The sequence below is a fragment of the Oryzias latipes genome, chromosome 17, assembly GCF_053564925.1.
Source record: "Oryzias latipes strain Hd-rR chromosome 17, Olatipes_Hd-rR_3.1".
NCBI lineage: Eukaryota > Metazoa > Chordata > Actinopteri > Beloniformes > Adrianichthyidae > Oryzias > Oryzias latipes.
This window is the reverse complement of record NC_136253.1, coordinates 34,082,460-34,107,044: the sequence shown is the minus strand read 5'-3', so window position 1 is coordinate 34,107,044 and position 24,585 is coordinate 34,082,460. Positions and strand designations below refer to the sequence as shown.

The window sequence follows — 24,585 nt, the reverse complement described above, 5'->3', positions numbered from 1 at the left end:
GCATATACACGTGGAAACATCCACTACCCATTTGATTCCATTTAAATCCTATTCCCACAATTCAAATTTATATTCATAAATATAAACAAATATACCACAGTTTATGTATGTTACATATGTTTACATATTTATCAATAATAATAATAACACTAATGGCTAATTAAGTGTTAAATAATTTAGCAAATTGTTAAATAATATATGAAATTTACTAAATAATTAAAAAAAATTCCTAAAGCAATACTTTAACAAACATATTTATAGTTATTAATATTTTATTACCATTTTATTTATATATTGTCAAACATATCAATTAATAGCTGGAGACCTCCGTGTCACGCACGCCACACGCTTGTTTATTTATCCTCTGAGAGTCAACCAAACAATCCCTCAGTCTGCGTGCCTGATAGGCCAACACTAATGTCAATCAACCGAATCTCCGCCCCCATAGCTAGCAAGTTTCTGCTAAATCACCAAGGAACGCAGCGACTCCAACCGGGTTTACTCGTCAAGTAAGTTTTTTAATGCCCCGAAGTGTGATTTCTTTTTGACGGGTGTTTGTTTTAGCATTGAACATCAAACCACCGGGGACTGGAACGGCCACCTTCCCGCAATCTGTGCAGGAAGTAGCGGGGTTTCCTGGCGTCAGAGCCCCGGGGCAGCAGGTGCATCATGTGTCTGTCTCCTCATGGATGGTGATCCGTGTTTGTGTCACTTTCAGAGGAAATGTAAATATTTTAGCAGAAGTTTCAGGTTTGAATTGTGACTTATTGTTGCTGTCGCAGCTGACGCCCTGGTCAGAATGTCCCTCCATCAACAGCAGCATAGATTTAGCTTGAGAACGGGAGCTGCTAACTAATAAAATAACCGTCTGTGTTTTGTTTACAGCTCGTGGGCTCCCTTAAATGATGGAGTCCTTTCATCATTTTCCTCTCCTCTGCTGTCTGCTTTCAGCCTCACCATGACATCCTCCTCAGTGGGAGACAAGCAGCTGCAGAGGATCATCAAAGACCTTCATGGTAATTCTGTAGGTTTTTACAGCATTTAGGCCTCCTGTCCTGAATACTTAACAAAAAGTGTAAAGAAAACCTTTAAAAAAAAATCCTCTGTCTACATGATGAGGCTCTCTGCTCAAAAACAGGATGAGAAAGTCTGCAGTTAATGTCGCCTGGTTGCAGGAAAGACTTGATTGACACGTTTCTTGGTTTAAAACCAAACCGTATGTTTACATCATTTAACTGAATGGTGGGGAAACTGAATTGTTGCATTCCTACAGCATAGTTGAAAGTCTCAAACACCTTATGTTATTATTTTACTATCCTGAACTAATGTAATTGGGGTTTTTTTGTGTTACTTGCTTATTGGCAAATCCCAAAAATTAGTTTTTTTTTTTCCTCATTCATTCATCTTCTTCTGTTTCGGGGTCATGGGGCTGCTGGAGCCTATCCCAGCCACTTACGGGCGAAGGCAGGGGACACCCTGGACGGGTTGCCGGTCTGTCACAGGGTCACACATATCACACACCCACTCACATTCACACCTACGGACAATTTAGAATAACCAATGAACCTATGAAGGATGTTTTTGGACGGTGGGAGGAAGCAGGGGACCCCGGAGAAAACCCCTGCATGCACGGGGAGAACCTGCAAACTCCACACAGAAAGGTTGATGTTCAGGTCCCCCAGTCGGGACCCCGGGGGCCTTCTTGCTGTGAGGCAAGAGTGCTAAGCACTGCGCCACGGCGAGTTATTTTTTTTGTGTGGAAAATATAAATCATAAGTCGAAACGTTGACCCAAAAATGGAGGTTTGAAGCCATTCATGGTGAAAGTGAATTGTTGCATCCTTAGTTGACACCAATGGAGGAGAAATATTTGAGGAAATACAGTTTTACTTTTCATTTACCTTCTAAAAATCACTTAGAAGCCAGTGGAGAGTCTCTTTTACTTTTAATATTAACACACTTCCATTGTCAGATTTATTTTTGAACTACAAAAAAAAAGACTCAAAAGTATTCGGGTTGACATTTTGTTTGAATTGTGCGTCTCCAGATGCCGTGATTGAGTTGTGTAAAGATCACAGGGACTGCTGTGAACCCATAACGGACGACTGCGCCAACCTCCACAAGTTCTTCTATAAGCTGGAATACCTTCTGCAGGTACACTTTCCTAATTCAGTGACTGATTTCTATTTATTTTCAAGCACAACATAAAGAAGTTAGAAAGTGGTAAAAAAAAGAAGTGAGTAGAAAATGTTTTTTTTATTAATTCCCACCACCAATTTTGCTGTATTTTATGCATATTTTCCTACATAATAAACATATAATAATTATTTACATAAAGACAAAAGAGTTACAGTGAAAAAAGTGATGCATCAAAACATGATTGGCTGTGCATCGTCCTATTAAGCTTCTCATTTTCTAATTTATGTATTTCCTTTTTTTTATAGGTTTTTACTCATTTTAATACTCAAGCAAGTCCATGTTTAGCATTAACTCCTCTTTAAGATTCTCTTAAAAAATATATAATTTTTTAAATGTTCAAAAACTCACAAGAACACGGTTTATCTTATTAATTTTGTGACAGCAATAATAAAATATTGTGTGCTTAAAAATATTAGCGCAAAATAAAGGTGTAATTTGGAGGCAGAAGACTTTTTTTAATCGATTTGTGAGGACAATTTTCATTTGCTAGTAAACATTTAAACATAAATCAATTTTTGGAAAATATTGCGGCTCTTCTTAAAAAAAGTAACGGCATAAAAAACTGGAAAGTAATAATAATAAACTGATATTGAGTCATTTTTAGCTTGGAGATCATATAAGATCATTTTTTGTGTCAGAAACCTCCAAAAATTCAGTCATAAACTTTACTTCCATATTTGCATCTACAGGATATGAAAATGCATAAAGAGGACTGAAGCAAATGTACACACAGACTATACTGATGATGAAGTGCACCAAACGGGAATATTTGCTGTTCTGAAGCCTTAAAACAAAAAGAAGGTTAAATGATAATGTGTAATATAAAAAATGATTAAAGGTGTCTGAAGGTTTAGTTCTCTAAAACAATGTTCCAAAGTGCTTTAGTTCCTTCAGTTATCCTTTGACAGGTTACTTCAGTGACATTTTCAGTTTGCAAAGTGAAATTCGAACTAGTTTGGAATTTGAAAATGGTTTATTTGATGCCAAACAACAGAAACATACATCTATAGATCAAACTTCTGATGACAATTAAGTCATTACATTGATTAGTACTGGTAAGTACATCCAAATACACGTGAATATTTCAATTGTTACTCTGTCATGCATCTATAGAAATAGACGCATTATGAACTTTTATGTAAACAGAAAATGACACAATGAGCGTGTTAAATATTAAATTTGTTTGAAAGAGAGGAAGAGAACTTAAAGAATTCCCACTTCTTTTGCTTCACTTAGCTTTTATTACTATTATTATTTTTTTACATAAATTCGATTCAAGTGAAAAAACAGAAACAAGAGCGCACAAACACGGCCACAAAATGACAACAGTTTAAACGACGTTTACAATGAACTTTTGAAAAATGAAGCATAAATATGAATAAATAAAACTGTTTTTCCAGTGTTGAATTTGGATTAAAAAAATAGAAAAAAAGGAAAACTAACCCAAACCAAAGAGACATATTTAAAACAGAACATTTTGGTGTTTTTATTTCAATTTATTTATACTTTTGTTCTCATTTTAATGTCAAGTCTAGGGGAAAATGCAAACTCAGAGAAATGCTGTGTTCGTGTAACGATCGGAAAAATGAAAAACAGCAAATCTTCAAAATATCACATGAATGAAGGATAGGTTTCTGTACCTAAACAAACGTCAATGTATTTGCAGTGCATCATGGGTAAACACCAAAATTACAGGGAAAAAAAACATTATTAAGGAATATCTCTCTCTACATTATTCCAGTTTGGCAGGCCAGCTTAAATAGCTTAACAGGTGACATATGGCCCCCCCGGGCCGTATGTGGCCCCCGGGCCGTATGTGGCCCCCGGGCCGTCGTTTGGCCACCCCTGAGCAGTTAAAACGGAACATAGTCCAGGCAAAGCTGCACGCCATCCCTGGTAACGTCCGCTGAAGCTCCGCTGAAACGCTGTGTGTTCTGCAGTTTGATCAGAAAGAAAAGACGACCTTTCTGGGCCAAAGAAAAGACTACTGGGACTACTTCTGCGACTGCCTGATGAAGATCAAGGGACACAACGACGGCGTGCGGTTTGTTAAGTCCATCCCTGAGGTAATTCTCCTCCGGCCTGTCCTGGCCTGGCCTGCATCCAACGCACACACAGCAGCTGTCCCGCCCCGGGTCTAATCCGCCGGTTAGTCAGCAGCAGTAAGACCTGCTAAGTCACGGCCGCGCCACCGGTAGACTTTCTCCTCACTGAGAGCTGGGACGGTCACCGTGGTGAGCTAAATCCACCGTAGCTTTATCTTTTATTATGTAGAAGTGCCGCTTTAACCCTTGGTATTTCTCTTTTATTATATTACTGATAACTGCTTCATGCTTAAATGTAAGAATTTTTACAAAAATAAATGCTTGTCTAAGTGCATTGAACAGAGTTTTATTGCTAGGCAGTTTATTTACTAAACAAATACTGTCAGAAACCCGATTCTGAGTGTTTTTGGCTTAAAAATGGGATGGAAACTGCAGATCATGCCAAAGAAAAGCTGTCTTGCAGTGGTGGGGTAGTTTAGGGGGCTAGTCTGAATGTTCTATGTTCATTTCAGACAGTTTTGAGGGGAGAAACAACCAGTTCACCTTCATGAAAGCACATATTTAGTCATTTTAAACAACAATTGTTTAATCTCTGCTTTAACAACTGGGTGATTGTTCTTGTGACGTATTGAAGAGTTTAAAGTGCTGTAAAGGTTAGTGATATATTTTCTTATGCCAGTGTTAATCCACATATTTGCCACTTTTCACAACAACTCATGAACTTATTACATTTGTATTGCGTCCCATCTGCCTGTACAGACCTACATTGGTTTGTTTGTTGTCTTTAAAAGTCCCTGGTTGGAATTTCTTTTTTTTCTGCTCATTGGTCATGGCTTTAAAGGAATCCAGTCCTGTTTTTCTTCTGGTTATTTCACTTTAATCCCTCCATCTGTCTGTTTGTTGGACAGGCCATGCGTACAGACTGTAGTTTCGCATTAGGGGTTTTCATGGCTTAAAATAAATCCTGTACATTTGAGGCTCTTATTGTATGATATGTTCATTTTTTGGCTTCATCTCTTTCCAATGTTTTGCTGTAAGTAAGCTATCATTGTCAGATTTGAAGGTGCGCCATCAATGAATGGTCAGTTTTTGAACTGGTGTCATATATGAGGTGCAGGAAACCATAAGGCACATCAAGCCAGACCAAAGATAAGTCAGTCGGTCAAACGTTATTAACTTGGTTCAGTCGGTTGAATTCTTGTGTGTGACAGGCGACACGTTAGCCACGTTAGCGTGTTTAAATTACCTGTAACTCTCAGACTTGTTGGACACCCTTCAGAGAACCACAGTCTGACACCTGCACATTTTAGCCGTGTTGGCGTGTTTACTGACATTTTGTCTGAGCCAGGATGAATCCTACTAGAAGGGCGCAGGAAATCTGAGGCCTTAGTCGCAACTAAACTTAAAGTTGAAAGTTAAAGTCCCATTATCTGTGTGAAATTTGTTCCCCGCATTTGACCCCTCTTGGGGCAGCGGTGAGCTGCAGACACAGCCGCGCTCAGGAACTATTTGGTGGTTTAACCCCCCCCCCCAATCCAACCCCTCAATGAGGGATCAGGGAGGGAGGCATTGGGTCCCATTTTTGGAGTCTTTGGTATCACTCGGTCTGGATTTGAGCTCACGACCTTCCAGTCTCGGGTTGGACACTCTTCCACCAGGCCACTGAGCTTCCCTTTTACGGGTGGAAACGGGCTGTCTGCTGGTGAGAAATGGGCAAACCTGTACAGAGCACGCAGGTGACCCGAAGGAAATATCAACATCATAGAGCGCTCGGTGAGCCCATGGAGCAAAAATGTTCACGCTCATTTTTTTTTATGATTATGCTGCGGTGGCACGTCGTAGTGAACGCTGATGCAACACGTAAAGGTAAGGAAGGGGCGCGTCACACAGATATTTTCATTTTGCCGACTGCACACGGAGCCCGTTAGAGTTTTGATACCTCCGTGGTTCAAGCTGCAGTCTGACTGCTAGAAATGAGGAAATTAGACCATCAGATCTGTGTGGACGTCCTGCTGTCACGTCTGTACCACGTCCCGTACGTGCAGCACCCGCGGTGGTCGAGAAGCAGCCGGTCACCTTAGTTACGAGTGGAGTGTGGCGTAAGGAAACTGTGCGACAGCAACGCCTGTACGTCCAACTTATAGTATCCTTACAAATACTTCATATGGTACGTTCCATTTTGATGGCCGCACGAGCCTCAAGGGAACGGCGGGACACAGCTGCGCTCCCCCCTCTATGACCATCCCAAAAACCCGCTGCACACCCTTCTGCGGGCAGAACTGATCTTCTAAAAGGTCAAATGTCCACCCGGCCTGTTTTTCAAGAATAATCTGACTGGATGTTCCTCTGACTCCAACTGTTTCTGTGCTTTTGCAGCTGAAGACGTCTCTGGGGAAGGGCAGGGCCTTCATCCGGTATTCGCTCGTTCACCAGCGTCTTGCCGACACGCTGCAGCAGTGTCTTCTAAACCAGAAGGTCACGAGGTCAGAGCGCTCAGACGCACAGACCTGTTTGCATGGCGATGGCCTTTAGTGTCTTCCTTTGAAAGAAGCCGTTGTTCCTTTAATCCTAAACTGAAATGTGTCGTTTTTTTTCTCAACCAACCTAAATTTGATTTATCAAGTGGGGAAAAAAAGCAATTCAACTTAATTTGATAAATGAATCCATGTCTTTGCATCAAAACGCATTGAGAAACCCTCAACTGTGAATTAGCACTTTTTGAATAACCAGAATATTAGTTTTTAATTAACATTTCAGATATTTTTGGCGGTTCCTGATCTCCAAAACTTGAATATATGTCCAGATAAGAGGAGGAGGATAAATGTAAAATTGGCATATGAACATACGTGTATGTACACTGTAGTTAAATGTTAGTAAAAAAAAGAAATATGATTCACAAGCAGAAAGATTTGACTGAAAGCCAGTAAAAAAAAAAAAATCTCTGCCAACCTTTAAGAACTAATAACTAAATGCTGCACCTACTTCACGTTTAGCTCTTTGAAATAAGTGGTTGCACAAAAACACGTACTTTATTTATCTGGAGGCGTAGTGTTCTTTTTTAGGGATTATGACAAATATTTTTTAAATGTATACCCTAGAAAGGTGTTCTGTTTCTGTTTAAAGGAAGTTCTACTCTCCCTTCCTGATTTCTTTTATTTCTGTTTTCACTAGAAGCTCAGAGGCGAACTTCCTAAACCACAGACTTCCTGTTCTCTTTAGCCACTTGATTTAGTCACTATGCGGCTTTACAGGATTTTTAGATTCCTATTCTGTTTACTGCAGAAGCTAAAAGAGGCAACCACAGACCATTTTATTTTGAAAATCAGAAAAATCTTATTGTGGAATTATTTAACTGCATAATGGGCAGCTTTGCACATGTTCATTTATTTCTTATTGTTGCATCAAATAATAAAATAAAGCTTTCTATTGAGGATACGGGATAGAGATTAATTTCATGAATTTATGTTAATAATGTCTTTAATGTAGATAAAGTTTGATGTTTAAAAATGTTTTTTTCTGCCAATTCCGTTGGTTGTTAAACCAAACATTTCACTAAGTGATGAAGCAGCAACACTATAAACACAGAATCTGCTTGTTTCTGCAGCAAAGTGCTTCAAATCCCTTTAAAATCTCAATCATTGTGTGTTTTTGTGTTTCCAGCACATCCAGACATGAAATGATAGCTTCAGCATTTTTCTGACTCGCACAAAAAAACGTGTTTTTCCAGCTTCCTGCTTGTGTTTTTTTATTTTAAATGCAGTGACTGGTATTACGCCCGGAGTCCTTTCCTGAAGCCTCACCTTACTGCGGACATCATCAACCACCTTTATGAGCTCAACCAGATCCAATTTGACGTTGCCGCCAGAGGCTACGACCTGGATGCAGATTGGCCAAAATTTGCCAGGTAAACGAGTAGCTGCTGCCACGTCTTCTTCTGTTTTTCCTTTTCTCGATTGAAAAATACTGAAACTGAATGTTTTTATGTTTTCACAGTTCTTCTTTTTAAACAAAAGTTTTCCTTTCAATTAAAAATGAACTATTTGCACAGTGATTTACGACCCCCCCCCCCCCCAATAAAATGACATCACAGCAGAAAAGAAACGCGGCCAAAATCTTCTTAGAAGGTTAAAAAAATATATATTTTGAAATCCACTAATAAAACGAAGACACAGGTGTCTTATTATGGGATGTCCAAAGTGTGAAATTTGGCCATTTTCCCACAATATGGGAAATTAAAACTTTTCTTCGAGCGATCGTCACAAAATTTCAGACAGAGGCAGCCATCTTGAATAAAAAAAACAAAATAAGATATAAGATATTCCTTTATTCGTCCCACGATGGGGAAATTTCCTTGTTGCAGCAGCAGTACAGGTTAAAAAAAAATCACCTTTAGTACCTTCTACAAATTAAATGTCCTCCTAGGAATTTCGATCTATCCCCTCCTAACTCCTGAAACATCATTTGGAAGCTACGTGGGAAGAAATGCTGGAATTGAAAGTAGTAGATTTTGAACAGCGCTCCTGTAGCAAGCCTGAAAAAATGCTCCCACAACTTTTCACTGGAAAATTGTGAGAACTTGGTGCATAAATCGTTGGTTCCAGCTGACCTAAATGATATGTTCTGTAAGGTGAACATAGTACAAAAAATCCAAAAATCTGCTTTTGCCGATTCTTCTAAACATTACGTAGACCCGTTTGTCACTGCCAGGCAACCAAAAGATGAAACATGCTGGAGAGACTGTGTCTCTCGGTCGGCCTGGGAGCGCCGCAGTGTCTTCGTTTGTACGTCACAGCACGTCTTTGTTCTGCTTTTAGTTTCTCAGAAAACAAACTGCATAGAAATAAACACAGATGTGCATAGGTTTTCAAAATTACAACTCAGATGACGCAAGAAGGTAAAAAAGACTAAACTTTTAGGGGAAAAAAACATTCTGCAAGAACAGGACTCTTAGAAAAAAGTAATGCAATCTTGTCCCATCAGCAGATATTCTTTAAAGAAGCAAAAAAAAAAAAAATTCTAACTAAAAACCTTTTTTTTATATAGATAAATTTCTAGTCACTAAGACATGTTTTGGATTCAAACAAAAATGATTTCATTCATGAATAAAAAATAATAAATTGATTAAATAGATAAATGAAATATTGAATTTTTTGGTTGGAAGTTTATATAATAAATTGTGTTTGCTCTGTTTTTCATATAACTAACACTTAAATAGGTTAAATATTAATTTGAAAATGTCTTTTTGAATTTTGAATTCATGGATTTACTTCATTCACTTCATCTGTCAGTTTTAAGTTTTAAGGTGAATTTAATTTATTTTTACACTCTGTTCCACAGGAGAAAATGTGTGTGTATATATATAAACTGGTGTATATGGTGTATATTCTATATATATATATATATATATATATATATATATATATATATATATATATATATATATTAGAGCTGCACGATATGAGGAAAACTCGTGATATGCGATATTAGTGATCAGTATTGCGATGACGATATAACTTGCGATAAATGAACAAATAGCAAAAATAATAAAAACATTTCCATTATACTGCAAAAGTTTAATTTAAATAAGAGTCAAAATACCTTAAATTATGCTCCAAATGACCCTCTTCTAATTAGGAGGGCAACATCTAACATAAAGCTCCATCTGATTGGTCAAATGGATAATGGGATTTATTCAATTCATTAAATAGTTCAAGTTGTCATAAGATTGTTTTAGCACCTTTAAGGTTTACCATTTATTGCGACTTTTGCGATATGGTAATTGCACAGCTTGAAATCGCGATAACGATAAATTTGCGATTAATTGTGCAGGCCTAATATATATATATATATATATATATATATATTCAATTAACTGCAGAAAATCAGTTTTTGTTAAAATTAGATATGATTTTATCCAATTTTCTTATTTAACTCAGGATTATATATTATATTGTGATTGAGAAACATTATAAAACAGTTTTATTTGTTTTAGATATTTGTGTGTGTTTAAAATCCCAGTCTGTCATCTTTTATTTCTATCTTCAAAGTGTTTTCAGTGGTCTTTTAATTATAATAATTATGTTTTTAGCCAGAATAAAAAAAAAACGTTGTTGTTTGATAGGTCATAGTTTCTGCAGAGCGGCAGGAGCTCAGTAGAAATTCACCTCTGAGTTGTGTTGTTGCTGCATCGCTCTTTTTCAAACATTTATTTGTCATCTCCTGATTCACAGTTTTAATCAAGAAAAACAAAGACATGCAACTTGTTTTTCTTTATTAATGTCATCCATAATCAGAAAAAGCCTGAAGAAGAAGTTAAAACACCATTTTCGTCAGACTGGGTCTTTATCTCGGGCTCTGTTTGTGTCATAGACGAACGTTAGGAACCTGTTCACCAGCTTACCTGTGGAAGCCTCCGAGTCGCTGCTCCAGCATCAACAGCCTGTCCAGCAGCTTTTCACACACTCAGGTCTGTGGAAACTTTCTGCTACAATAAATTCATGTAAAAGAAAACTCAAAGATGATGAAAATCGAGTCTGACTAATGCTTGACCTCTTCCATTCACTGAGCAGGCACAGGAGACCCAAGTCCCAGAGCTGAACCACGGTCTGCTGGATGAGTTGGCAGAGCCTGCTTCCTGCATCGTTGAAGAAAACCTTCGCCTGGAGCTCGACCAGTCGCAGCTACGGCAGCAGGAGCTCCTGCTTCAGGTTCAGACTTTGGGGAAAGAGGCTGCTGAGCTGAAAGGCGTCATGAAGGATCTCCAAGACCAACTCTCGGCTCAAAGGTCCGACAGTTCAACACCGACTTCAGCTGGAAGTATGCAAGAAACGCCTAACCAGAAACAAATGAGCCAGCATCAAAGCCGCTGGGACTCCACCGTAATCGATTTACGAGACAGGCTGACAGCTTCAGAGGACAAAAACATGAAACTTCTTTTACAGTTAGATGAAGCTTTGAAAGAAAAAGGACAGCAAGCGGTCAGCTTCTGCGACTCAGCCTGGAAAACCCAGGAACTCCAGGAGAAACTGCGGACTTCAGAGGAGGACCGGTGCAGGACGTCCGAACGGCTGTCGCAGGAGCTGAAGGTCAAAGAAGAAGAGTTGAAGAAAAGTCGAGAGGAGCTGGCCGACGTGAGAGCCGGAGCCCGAAATGAACGGGAGGAGGCGCTGGGTCGGCTGGAGGAGCTCCAAAGCGCTGTCGGCCGGATTCAAGGGGCGCTGACTTTAAAAGAGAAGGAGGCCGGAAACTTGAGGGCCCAACTTCAGGATCTGCTGGCTTCTCTGGAGTGCAGAGAGCGTCAGGCAGAAGATCTGAAGAAAAGGCTGCAGGAGGAAAGACAGGAGGTAGAACAGAGATGTTTCCTGAGCGGCAGCCAGAGCGAGGAGCTCCAGAGTCAGATATTAGACCTACGAAAAGCTTTAAGGAACAGAGAGAAGGAACTCGCCACCAGTTCAGAAAGAATCAAATGTTTAGAGGAGCGCTTGGAGAAGCTAAATGTCGTTCGTGAGACTCAGGCTGGTGATGGCGTCACTGTGAGAGATGAGGCTGAAAACACGGAGGACTGCAAAACCCTGTGCAGCAAACTCATGGAGGAAAAGCAGCAGCTTGTCCAGGAGGTCAGAAGGAGCGAGGCGAGCATCGCAGAGCTGACGGAGGGCAGGGCTGTCCTGCTGGACCAGCTGGCTGCTTCGAAAGCTTCGGAGAAGCATCTGCAGGGCAGAATAGAAGCTGCAACGATGAGTGTGGAAGACCGAGAGAAGGTCCTCTTAGAAGAAAACCTGCATCTAGAGGAAACGCTCCAAAAGCTGCTTCTGCAGAAGGAAGAATCAGAAGCTCGGGGAAAACATCTGGATCACGAGAACATGGAGCTTCTTAGTGCTCAGTCCACCCTAAACAAACAGTTAATCACAACTCAACAGGAGGTGGATTTACTCAACACCAAAGCTGAGAGGCTGGAGAAGAACCTCACAGTGGCCCAAAGACGGCAGGCAGAGTTATTGCAAAAGCTCCAGGAGGCTGAGGAGCAGTTGGAGGAGCAGACTGTGAAATGTGGCCTCCTGCAGGCTCGGGAGCTGGAAAGCAGGAACGGAGATCTGCAACATGAAAAGGGAGCTGCAGAGAGCAACGAGAAGTTGGCTCCTCGTTCCCACCAGACCTCTTCACAAGAGACCCCAATGCAGCTGGTCATAGCAGAGGCTCAGCTGGAGCTCAACCAAAAGGAGGTAGTGCGGCTCCAGGAGGAGGTGGTGGAGCTCAGGGCCCAACTCCTGGCAGGGAATGAAGAACGGATGAGAATCCAGGCCCTGCAGGAAGTGACAGAGTCCTCCAGAGAAAACCTTTGTGTTTTAGTGGATCAGCTAAAAGCTCAGGTGGAGGAGCTGAACCGCCGGCACGTGGACGAGATCCTCAGATTCCGGGAGCGTGAGGAGGCTCTGATTCAGGAGCGCGATGCTGAGGCGCTAGCTCGGGCTGGCCTGGCAGCAGAGCTGAGCACATCCAGAGAGCAGCTGGAGAAGCTGAAGCAGCGCTGCGAAGCTTTGGGCCTGGAGAACATTGATTATCAGGAAGCCCTCCACAGGGCGAACACGGAGACGGCCGAGCTCGGCGTGCACGTGTGCATGCTCACCGCCGACAACGAGGAGTCCTCTCTGCGCTGGGAGGACCTGTCCACAAAGCTGCAGCAGCTGGAGGAGGACGGCGCTCTCAAGGCGGACGGACTGAACGGATGCATCGAGGAGCTCCTGCAGGAGAACCAAGAGCTGCACAGACGGCTTCAGAACCAAGAAGACCTGTTGGCCTCTGAGCGTAAACCTCAGACGGAGCGCAGCAACGCTCAACAGCATGCAGAGATGGAGAAGAGAAGTCAAGAGGAGATTCAGGAGCTTCAGATTCAGCTTCGCAGCCAAGCAGAGACCTACAAAAAACAGCTTGAGGTGAGCTATGAGAGTTCTAGTGCGTTTACGTCTCAGCGTGGTTCGGATTTCTTCTGTCTTCTCATGCTGTCAGACAAAAGACACAAGTGTATAAAGTCAGTTTAAAGTCCCACTCGGATCTTCTTCTGGTCTATTTTCAAAGCGTTCCCAGTGGTCTTTTAGTTACGATGATGGCGTTTTTAGCCAAAATCTAAAAATCTATCGTTCTCTACAGCATAGTCTCTGCAGAGCGGCAGGAGTTGCTCAGAAATGATATTTTACAGTTATTTAAAAAGGAAAGTTCCATTGATCTTTTTACCAAGAAAGTCCTGATGGCCAAGAGGCAAAAAGTGAGACACACCCTTTACATTTCAGACAAATGTAAATACATTAAAACATCAAAAACAGCTACAGGTTCATGATTTCATTTCCAGGTCCTTCAGAAAGGCTTTGAGTTTCAGGAGTTGTGTTGTTTTTTGTAGAGTTCCAGTCCGTTGGTGCTTTAGACTGAAAAGCCAACTCTCCCTTTTCTGTCCGGACACTCTGGACGGACGGCGAGAAGGCGTCCTGGGAACGGAGTGCGTGTGGTCCATCAGATCTGCGCTGAAGAGCCACACTCAAATATGGGGGGGGGGGGGGGGGCAGTCTGACGAGTTTGTGGCAGTGCGTGATCCTGCGACTGCCAACCAACTCGCAGATACAAATCAGAATGAGGAGTTTGTGTGTTTGTAGGGAAAAACAGAGTCCAGCGTGCACAAAGCCTCTGTGGGGGCACGTGTGTAGAAAACATCCCCATAATCCACTGCGGGAAGAAATGTTCCAGCAACAAGTCTTTTTCTGGCATGGAAGAGAAAAACACAACTTGTTTCTAAAGTTGAAACTCAGTTTTAAGCAGAGTTGTTGATGGTTTCTGTAAGTAAAGTTTCAAAAGAGCAAACAATCATGTCAACTGCAAAAAAAATAGTTTGCATTAGTTCTTTTCTGACCAGTTCCATTGATATCTATATTGTGAATAGCAGAAGACTTAGAACAGAGCCTTGTGGAACGCCACAAGTCAGTGGCAGAACGTCTAAAAACTGTTAAAACATTCATTTAAGTCTCCAGATTTCTTTCTGGACCATTTAAAATCCAGCTTACTTCTTCGTTTGTCAGCCCAATGCTTTCTAACCTTTTCCTTAAAATTCACCTCTGAGCAGAGCGACCCCGCCCCCCTTTTCCCCATGTTGCTGAGAGCTCGGAGCAGGGGGTTTGTGATCCACCTCTAGTGTATTTTCAAGGATTCACAATGATTAGAACAGTGTTTTTCAACCTTTTCTGAGCCGCGGCACACTTTAACCTTAAAAAAAATCCCGCGGCACACCAGCATCCAAAAATTAAAAAAAAACAAGGAGAAACTCATAGTCTGTATTGATCTACAGCCCCTCCACAATCTCACATGCATTTTTGAGAAAATTTTTGCAGAAAAAGCTTGAAACTGCAGCTGTTTTTCCTCTAAAAGATGCAATAAAAGTTAAGTTAGAGTATCTAAAAACAGTTTGATGTGTGTTCGTTGGTTTGAAGACGTTTAACAACAGATCTCCTTGTGCGCTGTCCCTCTCACAACCCAATGCATCATGGGAGATGTAGTGCATAAAACGGCCGGAGATCGCGTCTCTGAGCTTCATTGTTTTGTTCACTTGTTCCACAGTCTGATACCGGATTCTGTGGAAAGCTACACCGCTAAAGACGAGCTTTAGCTGGTATTTTTGTTAGAACTGAGCGACTTTATGAGCTAAATCGGGACAAGGAAGTGAAGACTTTAACCACTTCTGATTGGTCAGACTGATGACATGTGATTAAGCCCCCCTACAATGATTGGTGGAGACAGTTAAAAGCGACAGGACTTTTCCAAAATACAGCCGGAGCTGCAGCTGAATCGCGGTATTGTACCGTTATTCTTATCAAAATGTCTTTAATAAAATAAATAAACGCAAAGAAAAAGTATTTTACGATCTTTTATATTCTTAAATCCTCAGTGTTTTATCAGGGCCTGTTTGGATGAACAGAGAGCTGAAATCCTGGAGATGGAAAATGTTTTTAGATCAGTGAATGAGGGCAATTTCCCACGGCACACTTGACCATCTCCCACGGCACACTAGTGTGCCGCGGCACACTGGTTGAAAAACACTGGATTAGAATGAAGAAATACTAAAAACTGCAATTTTAAGCTTGATTTTCTGTATATATTTTCATCAGAGTTGGTCTTTAAGGAGCTTCAAAAAACCTGCTTGAAAACACCAAAATGACTCAAATTAGTGTGAGATTTAGATGATTCCAAATATTTGATGTTAATTTAATTTGATTAATTCTTTATAGTTTTTGTTAAGAACGAAGTCCAGGGATGATGTGTTTATGTCCTGCAGATTCTTGACCTCCGATCGATCTTCTCTAATGTCCGAATGAACGTCCGGCGTGATGATTTAATTCTTCTTTTTGCTATCAGGGATCACAGGAAGTGAAACTGCAGCTCGCCGCCGAGCAGGAGAAGGTTCTGCTTCTCCAAACTAAACTTCAGCACATGCAGGTGAGTTTTTAAACACAAACTTTAGGCCCACAAACCGTTCTAGTCCACGTTGTGCTGCTTGTCTGACTGTGTCTTGAGCAGAAATCCGTCTCAGACACGTTTCTGTGGTGCAGTTGGCGCTCAGACGTCTTTTAAATAGATTTACTGCAGTTCCACTCAGCATCTAAAGCAGTGGTTTCAGTTCTGGACTTGTTTAATTCCAGACCATTGACCGGCTTGGACGAGGCTGAAGTGGACCTCCATTATTTTATTTTTATTTAGCCTCCAGTTTCTCTTAACCTTTGAGGGTAAAGTTCATCTTTATCCTCTGTAAATATCTGCTTTAAACTTTATTTGTTCACTAAATGTCATGAAGGAACTGTTTTAATGTGATCTAGATTTTCCTTTTAACCCGTAACTGTCAAAGTGGAAGCTACAGAACCAGAACTTAAACCCGGTCCGTATGAAAATGGTCACTAAAACTGACTAATAGCAAATGTGAACCACTTTTTTAGCAGAATCTTCATAACAATAGACAGCAGGTTGCTGAATATTCTGCATTATTATTATGGTCTGTGGGAACAACTGTCACAAAAATAATTTATATTTATTGGTTTTTGTTTGTTAAATGCAGATTACTTTTATTTTGAAGTCAAAGCTTTTCAGTTTCCTCACTGGTTCTTTTCTGCAAAAAGAAACTTTCCAAATACGTCTGTTTTTCGTTAACTTCGGGGTTTCGGTTTAGCGGCAGCCGCTGTACCAAAGTAAGATGGATTTTTCGATGCGTGACCGAGCGGCTCGACAAGCGTCAAGAACAAGTCGGATATGGCGGAGAATTCAGACGATTTCCAAAATAAAACTCAGAACCCAACATTTAGGTCATGTTTTTCTCTTTACCGGTACCAACTGGGCCGGTACCGGTCCACAGCTCTGAGGTTGCAGCTCCAAAGGAGCCTCATTTCACACAAAGAAATACAAACGTGTTCCCACTGACCACACAGTAAACCGCGTCAAAGAACACACACTAACTGCCACAGTATATACAGTCGGAGGGTCAGAATTAAAATGGAAATTCTGTTTCTGTGGTGTAAATGATCCGTTTAAAAGTGGTTAAGAAGTAGAAATCCTGTTTTTCTCTTCGTAGGAAGAGAATCAGAGATGTAACCAACAGATGGAGCAGAAAAACATCCAGATGGCCGAGGCGGCAAATCTCCTACTGCAGAGAGAAGATGAGATAATCCATTTGAAAGAGAATTTATCGAGGTGAGACACAGCGTTCATAAAGGGATTCTGCTCAGGTGAAGCTGCTCCTTGGTGGCGTTTGAATGGAAACAGGTAAAATTGGAGGGTTTTTCAGTGGATGGTTTGGTGGGACTCCACCGCGTTGCTTTGGCAGGTCGGAGGAAAGTCTCGCAGCGGCCCAGCAGACCTGTCAGGCGATGGCTGACAACCTACGGATGCTGAAGCAGGACAAACAGAGCATGGATCTCCAAACAGCTGCTGAACTGGATGATCTTTACCGAACCAAAATCAATCTGGAGGAGAGATTGGTGGAACTGATCAGGTATAGACATCTCTGTGTCTTGACATCATCGTCCTATGAACACATCGCTTTATCCTAAAGATCTTCTGCATTGATGTAGTTTGGGGTTTTATGCCAGTTATGCTGACTGTGCCTCTTGTGTTCAGGGAAAAGGACGCCCTCTGGCAGAAATCGGATGCTCTGGAGTTCGAGCAGAAACTGCGGGACGAGCAGACGGAGCGGGACGTCAACCACTGCCTCGGCTGCCACACCCAGTTCAGCTGGTGGCTTCGTAAATACAACTGCAGGTCTGCGTGGTTCGCTGGTGCATCTCACAGGGATGTGCTGCCCTTTTTTCTGACTCTAAAAGCGTACAGTAAAGCTAAATGAAACCAAGAGGCAGCTCTGATGCTGACATGTGTGAAGGAATCTTTTTTTCTGCCTTTTGCTTCACATTTAAATGCATTTCTATCAGTTTTATCATTATGTCAGAACACCAACGATGCTTTACTGCTTAATAAGCTCTCAAATAAAAGTGTTCAAAATACACAATTTATCAAAGTTCTTTTTTTCTAATATAAAACTTCCAAAAACTGGTTTTGGCATCTTGCTTTGAATTGTCTGACAGCAGACACATTAAGACACTTTTCTTGTTTATAATGAAAGGAAAAAAGGAAATGGACTGATTTAGAAATCAGGTTTTTTGCTGTGAAAATAAAAAATGGTATAATTAAAGCAATAAGCTTCCCTATTTCATGTAGTTCATCTCCATTTCCTCTTTTTTTCACGCTTATTCTCTAAACTTCTATTGCAAAAGCTACAAGTCAGTACAGAAAATTTTATTACAACAAATTTTAAATTCATTTTTAAGAAATATCTCATGGAAATAATTTATTAATGAGAGATTGAATTGTTAGTTTTGGATCTGATGCAATCAGAGAATTAAAAAAAAAAAAACAGGAAAACTTTTGAGTTTTATGTTTGTTTTAGGCACATATGCAGGCAAAAATGAGGAAATGGCAAAAGTTCCATCAGTCAAAGCCCATCAGGGATTTCGTTTCCAAGTTTTTTAAGGGGAAGTGTTTCTGCACATTTCTACAAAAGCAAAAACAAAAACGAGATGTATGCCCCCTGAAACGACAGTGACCCTCGGCCAAACGCCTGCAAGGTCACCAGAGATCATCAAGACTTTCTTTGTGGTCGGGGGGCAATTACTATTTCTCTCTGCAGGTCATTTTAGTTTTTTTCCTGCACTTTAAAAACAAAAAACAACAACATTTTTTAGTCTTATTGTGGTCTAATACTTAAATTAAAGTGTTGATCTGAAACAGATGTGACAGAAAAACACACAAATCAAAAATCTCAGATGGGCTGAGAACAGAAAGATGGTTTTTGGATTCACGTCACTTCAAACGTGTTTATTTGTTTATGACTCACAAACCGAAATCACCAGCATTTGCAGCTTTTATTGCATTTTTTATAACTATACTATGACACTTGCTCATTTTGCATCTCTTCCCAGACTATGTGGGCGTCCCTTCTGTTACTACTGCTGCAGCAACACGGTGAGCACCCAGCAGGGCGGCGGCAGAGAGCACTGCTGTGTGGACTGTTACAACCAGCACAGTGCAGTGGTTGAGCGCCACCCGCAGGAGGAAGTGGCTCACGGCGTGCCGGGAACCACGCTCAGCCGCTTGCTTCAGGCTGGCCGCGCCGTGACGGGCATCGCAGGTGAGGAGGCGTGATGGCACACGTGGTCACATCCACCTGTGTGATGTCACAGGGGTGCTTTCCAGCAGCGGTGATGGAGACCGTGTTCATCTTGTAGGAGGAGATGAAGGAAAAGGACAGGATGACGTGGTTTTTGACATCATCACAGAGGAGGAAGTGAGCGGCGTTTCTGACTGCGGCTCCCCAGGTGCCACCGCCGCCTGCTCTCCTGGACACGACCAGCAGGGGGCGGCACAGCTGTAAGTTTCTCCACGTCTGCCTGCAATGAACAGCAGATTTGAAGGAGACTATTGAAATTAAACAGCAGTGATTTTTTTTTTCCCCAACATTTTGTATTTAAGATCATCCCTGATGACTTATGGCACCCTTAATCCTAATCTGTAATATTTCCAAATACCTTTCAGGTTTTGACCCTTTTAAAAAGACAAACGTTTACATTGAATTTTTCTTCATTTTTATGTCTGGTCATAGTTTGATTTTACTGCAGGTCTTTATGGCCCGTTTGTTTCTTTGGATGCTCACACTTGGAGCCGATGAAGCCAGGGGTCTAACTGTTTTCTGACGCTGAGCAAAAGAGTCACCCTCCAGATGGGCGTCCGTGTTTACCACCAGAACCGTCCTTTGGACAGAAGCGAGTCCCCCCCCAGAGCAAAGACGTTCAATGTCGCCCCGCTCTGTGATCAGCTGCGTTTCCACCCGTCAAATTAAATTCTGACTGCAGGATGTTTTCCGTTTGACGTGTAGAAGCCCGTTGCTGTTTTTGTTTCTTATTTTGGCTTCATTCCCTGAAGTGTGATGAGAGTGAACATCTGAACCTGAACGTCTCTGATATGTTGTTGTTTTTTTCCCCTGTATCGACACATATGCTTCATTGACTGCTTCCGGTTGCATGAATGTGTGTCGTTCAGGAGCAGCAGTGCAGGAGATGCTGCCTCGGAGGATGCAGAGGATGTCGGCGCTGCAGTGCAGGATGCAGAAATCTGCCTGCTGAAGTCTGGAGAGCTCACGTGAGTTTGAGTGGTAAATTGCATGTTTCTGTTCAAACCAGTGTTTTTTAGGACGCTGTGGTCCACGGTTCACCTCTTGGTTTTTCTTCCCATTTTAAGGGATACATTTTTTTGGCAAAATACTAATGAAGGAAGCGAGAAATGAAAGTGACATAAGCAGGTTCTGTAAATGGTTTGTCTTTTCAATTCTGCTGAAAGCATGTTGGTTGACTGAACTTTGAAAAAGCTTTGAGGCTTTTTGTTGAAAGGCATCACAAGCCAAAAAAGTGAATATTTTGAAAGTTAGGTTCATTATTTCAGAGTTTTTTGAAGTTACAGTGAGGACTCGCCTTAAATAACCTTCAGTAAAGGTGTGATGTCACTGTGATGGTCTGGTAAAACACTTTCTGATGAGGGTCATAGGTGGTTCTTCCTTAAGAAAGTGCATTAGATCGGTGGTGGCATACTTTTTTTTTTCCCTGGCTTGGACCAGTCTAATGTCAGATAATATTTCCACGGACCGGCCGGTGCGAGGCTCATGTGACCGAGCGGCTCGATGTGCATCAAAAACCAAAAATACACACCACTGCCCCACAGCTTCCATATCCTCTTCTGACTGCAGAATATCTTTATCGTGACAGTTTTTATTTTTCAAAGGAGATCAGCTCCCTGTGATTCAAAAGAAAAATCATCTCTCTGTGAAACTGTTCATGGACCCTCAAAGTGCAGTCAAGCCTTTAATCCTGGTTGAATTTTCAAAGTGAAATGGCTCAGAAAAACCAGGGTTTGCGTTTTTGAAGATGTCTCCTGTGCCGCAGACTCTCCACTGCCTTCACCTTGGACGACATCTCCGGCTTTGGAGAAAGCTCCCGGGAGCTCTTCATCAAGTCCAGCTGCTACAGCATCATCCCCATCGGCGTGAGCGCCGCCGGTCCCACCGTCTCATGGACCTTCACCTCCGAACCCAAGAGCATCTCCTTCAGTGTGGTCTACAGGGCCAACCCAGAGACTCCACTGGAGCAGGCAAAGGTTGGACACCAGCATCCGTGTCCGCTCATCCTGCATCTTTAGCTTTCAGTGAAAATCATTTTTATGTTATAAAGTGAGCCAATGTGTATTTATAGCTGCTGCATTGGTGCATTTTATTGCTAAAAGCAGCTGGTTCTCCTCATGACATGACGCAGATGAGAACCAACAGAAGGACCCTGAGGGGGTCGACTGTTTACTGCAACATATTTAAATGTATATATCAACTTAAAGCAATAAACCTGTAGAGTAACCACTGAATAGTTAAAAAAAAACTCAAATCAAGACCAGATCAAAATCTAATTTCAACTGCAAACATAAAATTCAGTTTAATACAAACAAATGTTAAAATCAGGAGGAAATAGAATTGATTGTTAAAAAGTAAATACACATTCTCAGTCAATTCCGGGAATTTGGCACGAACATTTGGAAACAGATGAGTAATTAAACATTCTGTGCAATAAATGAAGCAAAAATAGTAAACTATCATCTTGGTGGCCTTTACCCGAGGTCAAAGGTCAATAAACTTCACTTTTGGTTGTAGACTCAAACTGGCAGCTTGGGAGTGAAATTTTAAGAAAAAAAAGCTTTTTTTTCCCTCAATCTTGGGTAATTTTTTATCAGACACGGTTTGTGTTTTTCCACATACATGTGAATGACATGTTTCACATTCTTTTTGATGTTATTTGATAGTAATAGAAATCACTGTTGTGCTGGACAGCTTTGAGGGGGGGCTAACATCAAAAAGACTGTGAAAAGGAAACAAGGAAAATGCTTCAAGGGGCGGAGTCACTTGTCAAGGTTTGACAGGTGACTCCGCCTCTGTCACAACCATCCGTTTTTTAAAGACGTCACACGCTACCACATGATGACGACCCTGACGAAGGTGGAAGGGATTCCGCCGAAACACGTCGGGTATGTGAAAAAACACAAACCGTGGCGTTTGTGGATTTTGATTTTTTTTTTTTAAGAAGAAATTACCGCTGTGATGTCATCATTTTTTTTATAGTAATTTTATAGTAATTTTTTTAGGGGGGGGGTCATTCACTATGTCAAAAATACATTTCCTCTGGGTACGGATTAAAGCAACATTTGTGGGATTTTGCCAAAACAGTTTTGTTGTTTTGCCGCCGGCAGGTTCTGATCCCTCTGACTCGCTGTAACTCCCACAAAGAGACGATTCAGGGGGAGCTGAAGGTCCGAAACCCCGGAGAATACACCCTCATCTTTGACAACTCCTTCTCCAGGTCTGCCGCTTCCCTGTTCAAGTCCCTGTTCGCTCATTGCCACGGGCCTTCATGCTCCTTGTTTGTGTGTTTGTCAGGTTCATCTCCAAGAGAGTTTGTTACCACCTGACTCTGGACCAGCCCGCCGTCTGCCACGGAGTCGACCCGCTCTGATCGGACAGAACCAGCCAAAGGCTGTGACGTTTAGTGGGAAATAAGAACTAAAGTTAGGTCTGACGAACATTAACGCGCACTACTTGAAAACAGGAGCTGTTTTATGGAAGATCTGAGGTGTTTCTGCTTCTCTGAACAAATTTACCTTTTCATTTTTTTAAATGAATTTAAAGTCTTTGAGCAAAACTGAAACTTGATTGACATATAAAGTGAAATATATATACATATATATATATATGTATGTATATATATATATATATCTTGTTCAGAAACACTTCTATAAAGACAATTATAAAGTTGCAGTATAATAGAAAACATCAGAAAAGAAAAGTTTTTTATTTATTTGTGAAAACTTGAAGTGGCTGAAGGGATTTTCCAAAATCTGTGGTGATAAAAAAAACACACAAAAAACATCCTTGTTTATAAATCTTTCTGTGAATTTGCACTTTCTTAACTTCATCATTTATTTATCTTCGCTGATTTCTACATTCAGCATGAAGTTGGTTTGGGTTTATTTTACTTGCTACACTTTGAAAAGCCACTTGATGGAAATAAAGTTGGTGAAAGCTGCAGGTTTGATAAAGAGAAAAGCTTGAATCGTTAGTTTCTAACGTTATCAAAGCATGATGGGTTTTTAAACGTTTGTTTTTCCGCTTGAGATCTCAGCGGGAACGTCCCACTCCGATCATCTTCTGATCTATGTGATCTATATCTTCACAGTGCTCTTTTAGTAATGATGATGCTGTTTTTAGCCAAAAAGAACCAAAAATCCTGTGCAGAGCGGCGGGAGTTTGCATTGAACAGCCCCGCCCCCCCTTCCCGTCATCCATGTATTTTCTATGTCACAATCACGATTGATTTTTTTCGTCTGAATTGCAACAATTTAAAGAAAGAAGTGGTCAGAAATGCTAGTTTGAGCTTATTTTTCTTTATTTACGTCACAAGAACATGTTCAAAACACCCTTTTCATTGGAGTGGGCCTTTAACGTACACATGTAGACGCTATATGATGAACTAATTAAACCCTTGAATCGATAGAAGGGTTTTCTCACGCAGCTGTATTCATTTTTGCAGTCGGAGGAGAATTGGGTTACAGGATTTATTCGGTGAAAAAGCAAAAACTCCCTGAATGTTTGCTTGTTTCCCATAAATATGTTTGTATCAAAGTGTTACTTTTGTTTAATAAAACCTTTTCTTTGCCTTTAATGTATAAAAAACGGCTTTATATTGACTTCCAGGAATAAAATAGAGGTTAAAACCTTTCATTCAACACTAAATTAGTGAGAATTTGCTAAAGAACTGACAAAAGCAAAGCTGAATTTGTGGACAAAGCAGAATGACTGTGCATCAGTTTTACCCTTTGAAGGTTTTTTTTTTTTGTGTGGTTTTTCTGTATCCCATGAGCCTTTGCAGTGGCTGAATATTTGTTGTTTTTCTCTGCATGTGCAGAGTGTGACAACAGCACAGAGGGAAGTTTGCATTGTGACTTTTGAAAGAGTTCTATGGAACTATTTATAAGAAAGACAATTGTTTAATAAATAGATATGATAAACATTTGGCTGTGGCTCACTTTGTTTTTAATCCACCTTTTCAACCCGTTAGTTAATGTTACAGCCCGACTACCGGCCCGGTTACCTCCCTTCCTGTTCTCGCGCTCCATCACCTCAAGCTTTCCGTCTGCTTATCCTCCAATGCTCACTCCCTGTGATCTCCGTCACCTCGCCGCCAAGTCCTGTGAGTTCTAGACAATTCCTCTCCAAGTGATGCTGGAACTTGGAACAATTCCTGCAGCCATCAATAAAACCCAAGTGCTCGTACTCCTGAGTCTGTCGTCTTTTGGTTGGTCCCCATGATCTGTCCTGACACAAAGAGCTTATGATATACTTCACCACACGCACGACAATGGTACGTTCCATTTTCATGAGGCGGCCGTACTGCAGGACTCACCTGTGCTCCCCTGAAGATGCAGCTCCTCCGTGGACCCGGACGACCCAAAAACCTGCAGCATCCGTACGGGTCAATCCCGCCATGCGGGTGCACGTTATTAAAGCAAATGGTATAGTGTTGCCGGGTCAAATTTGACCCAGTAACGGGTTAATTAATTCAAAAGATGTGTTGAGAAACATGCATTGTTACCAAAAACATGTCGAGCTCCCAGGTTTAGACTTCCATCAGAGCAAATGAAGAGCGGGGGGGGGGAAAAACAACCTTTAAGATTCTAAA

The 24,585-nt window shown here is 41.3% G+C and overlaps 1 protein-coding gene across 6 annotated transcripts; it reads left to right on the top strand.

Annotated features, from left to right (window-relative positions):
- Positions 1-361: 361 nt before the first annotated feature.
- On the top strand, positions 362-23,914 carry LOC144986654 (FYVE and coiled-coil domain-containing protein 1-like). Of its 6 annotated transcripts, none has more exons than XM_078934265.1 (18): positions 362-509; positions 952-1,016; positions 2,047-2,153; positions 4,139-4,264; positions 6,620-6,726; positions 8,004-8,147; positions 10,613-10,709; positions 10,813-13,176; positions 15,638-15,718; positions 16,842-16,960; positions 17,094-17,261; positions 17,387-17,527; positions 18,742-18,950; positions 19,048-19,189; positions 19,859-19,957; positions 20,755-20,965; positions 22,100-22,209; positions 22,287-23,914. In XM_078934265.1, exons 1-18 carry the CDS (start codon positions 418-420, stop codon positions 22,360-22,362), a joined length of 4,458 nt encoding a protein of 1,485 aa, XP_078790391.1. In that variant the 5' UTR covers positions 362-417; the 3' UTR covers positions 22,363-23,914. The 6 variants fall into 6 exon arrangements, with proteins under 6 accessions (XP_078790391.1, XP_078790390.1, XP_078790394.1 ...); XM_078934264.1 differs by having other exon boundaries at positions 403-509; positions 886-1,016; XM_078934266.1 differs by having other exon boundaries at positions 491-662.
- The last annotated feature ends 671 nt before the right edge of the window (positions 23,915-24,585 follow it).

What these genes read in the sequence shown, in the direction of transcription:
- LOC144986654 (XM_078934264.1), top strand. Translation starts at nt 418, where the DNA reads ATGTCAATCAACCGAATCTCCGCCCCCATAGCTAGCAAGTTTCTGCTA. An exon ending in GATTGGCCAAAATTTGCCAG is followed by an intron (nt 8,148 to 10,612) that starts GTAAACGAGTAG and finishes TTTGTGTCATAG; the next exon opens with ACGAACGTTAGGAACCTGTT. An exon ending in GCAGCTTTTCACACACTCAG is followed by an intron (nt 10,710 to 10,812) that starts GTCTGTGGAAAC and finishes TTCACTGAGCAG; the next exon opens with GCACAGGAGACCCAAGTCCC.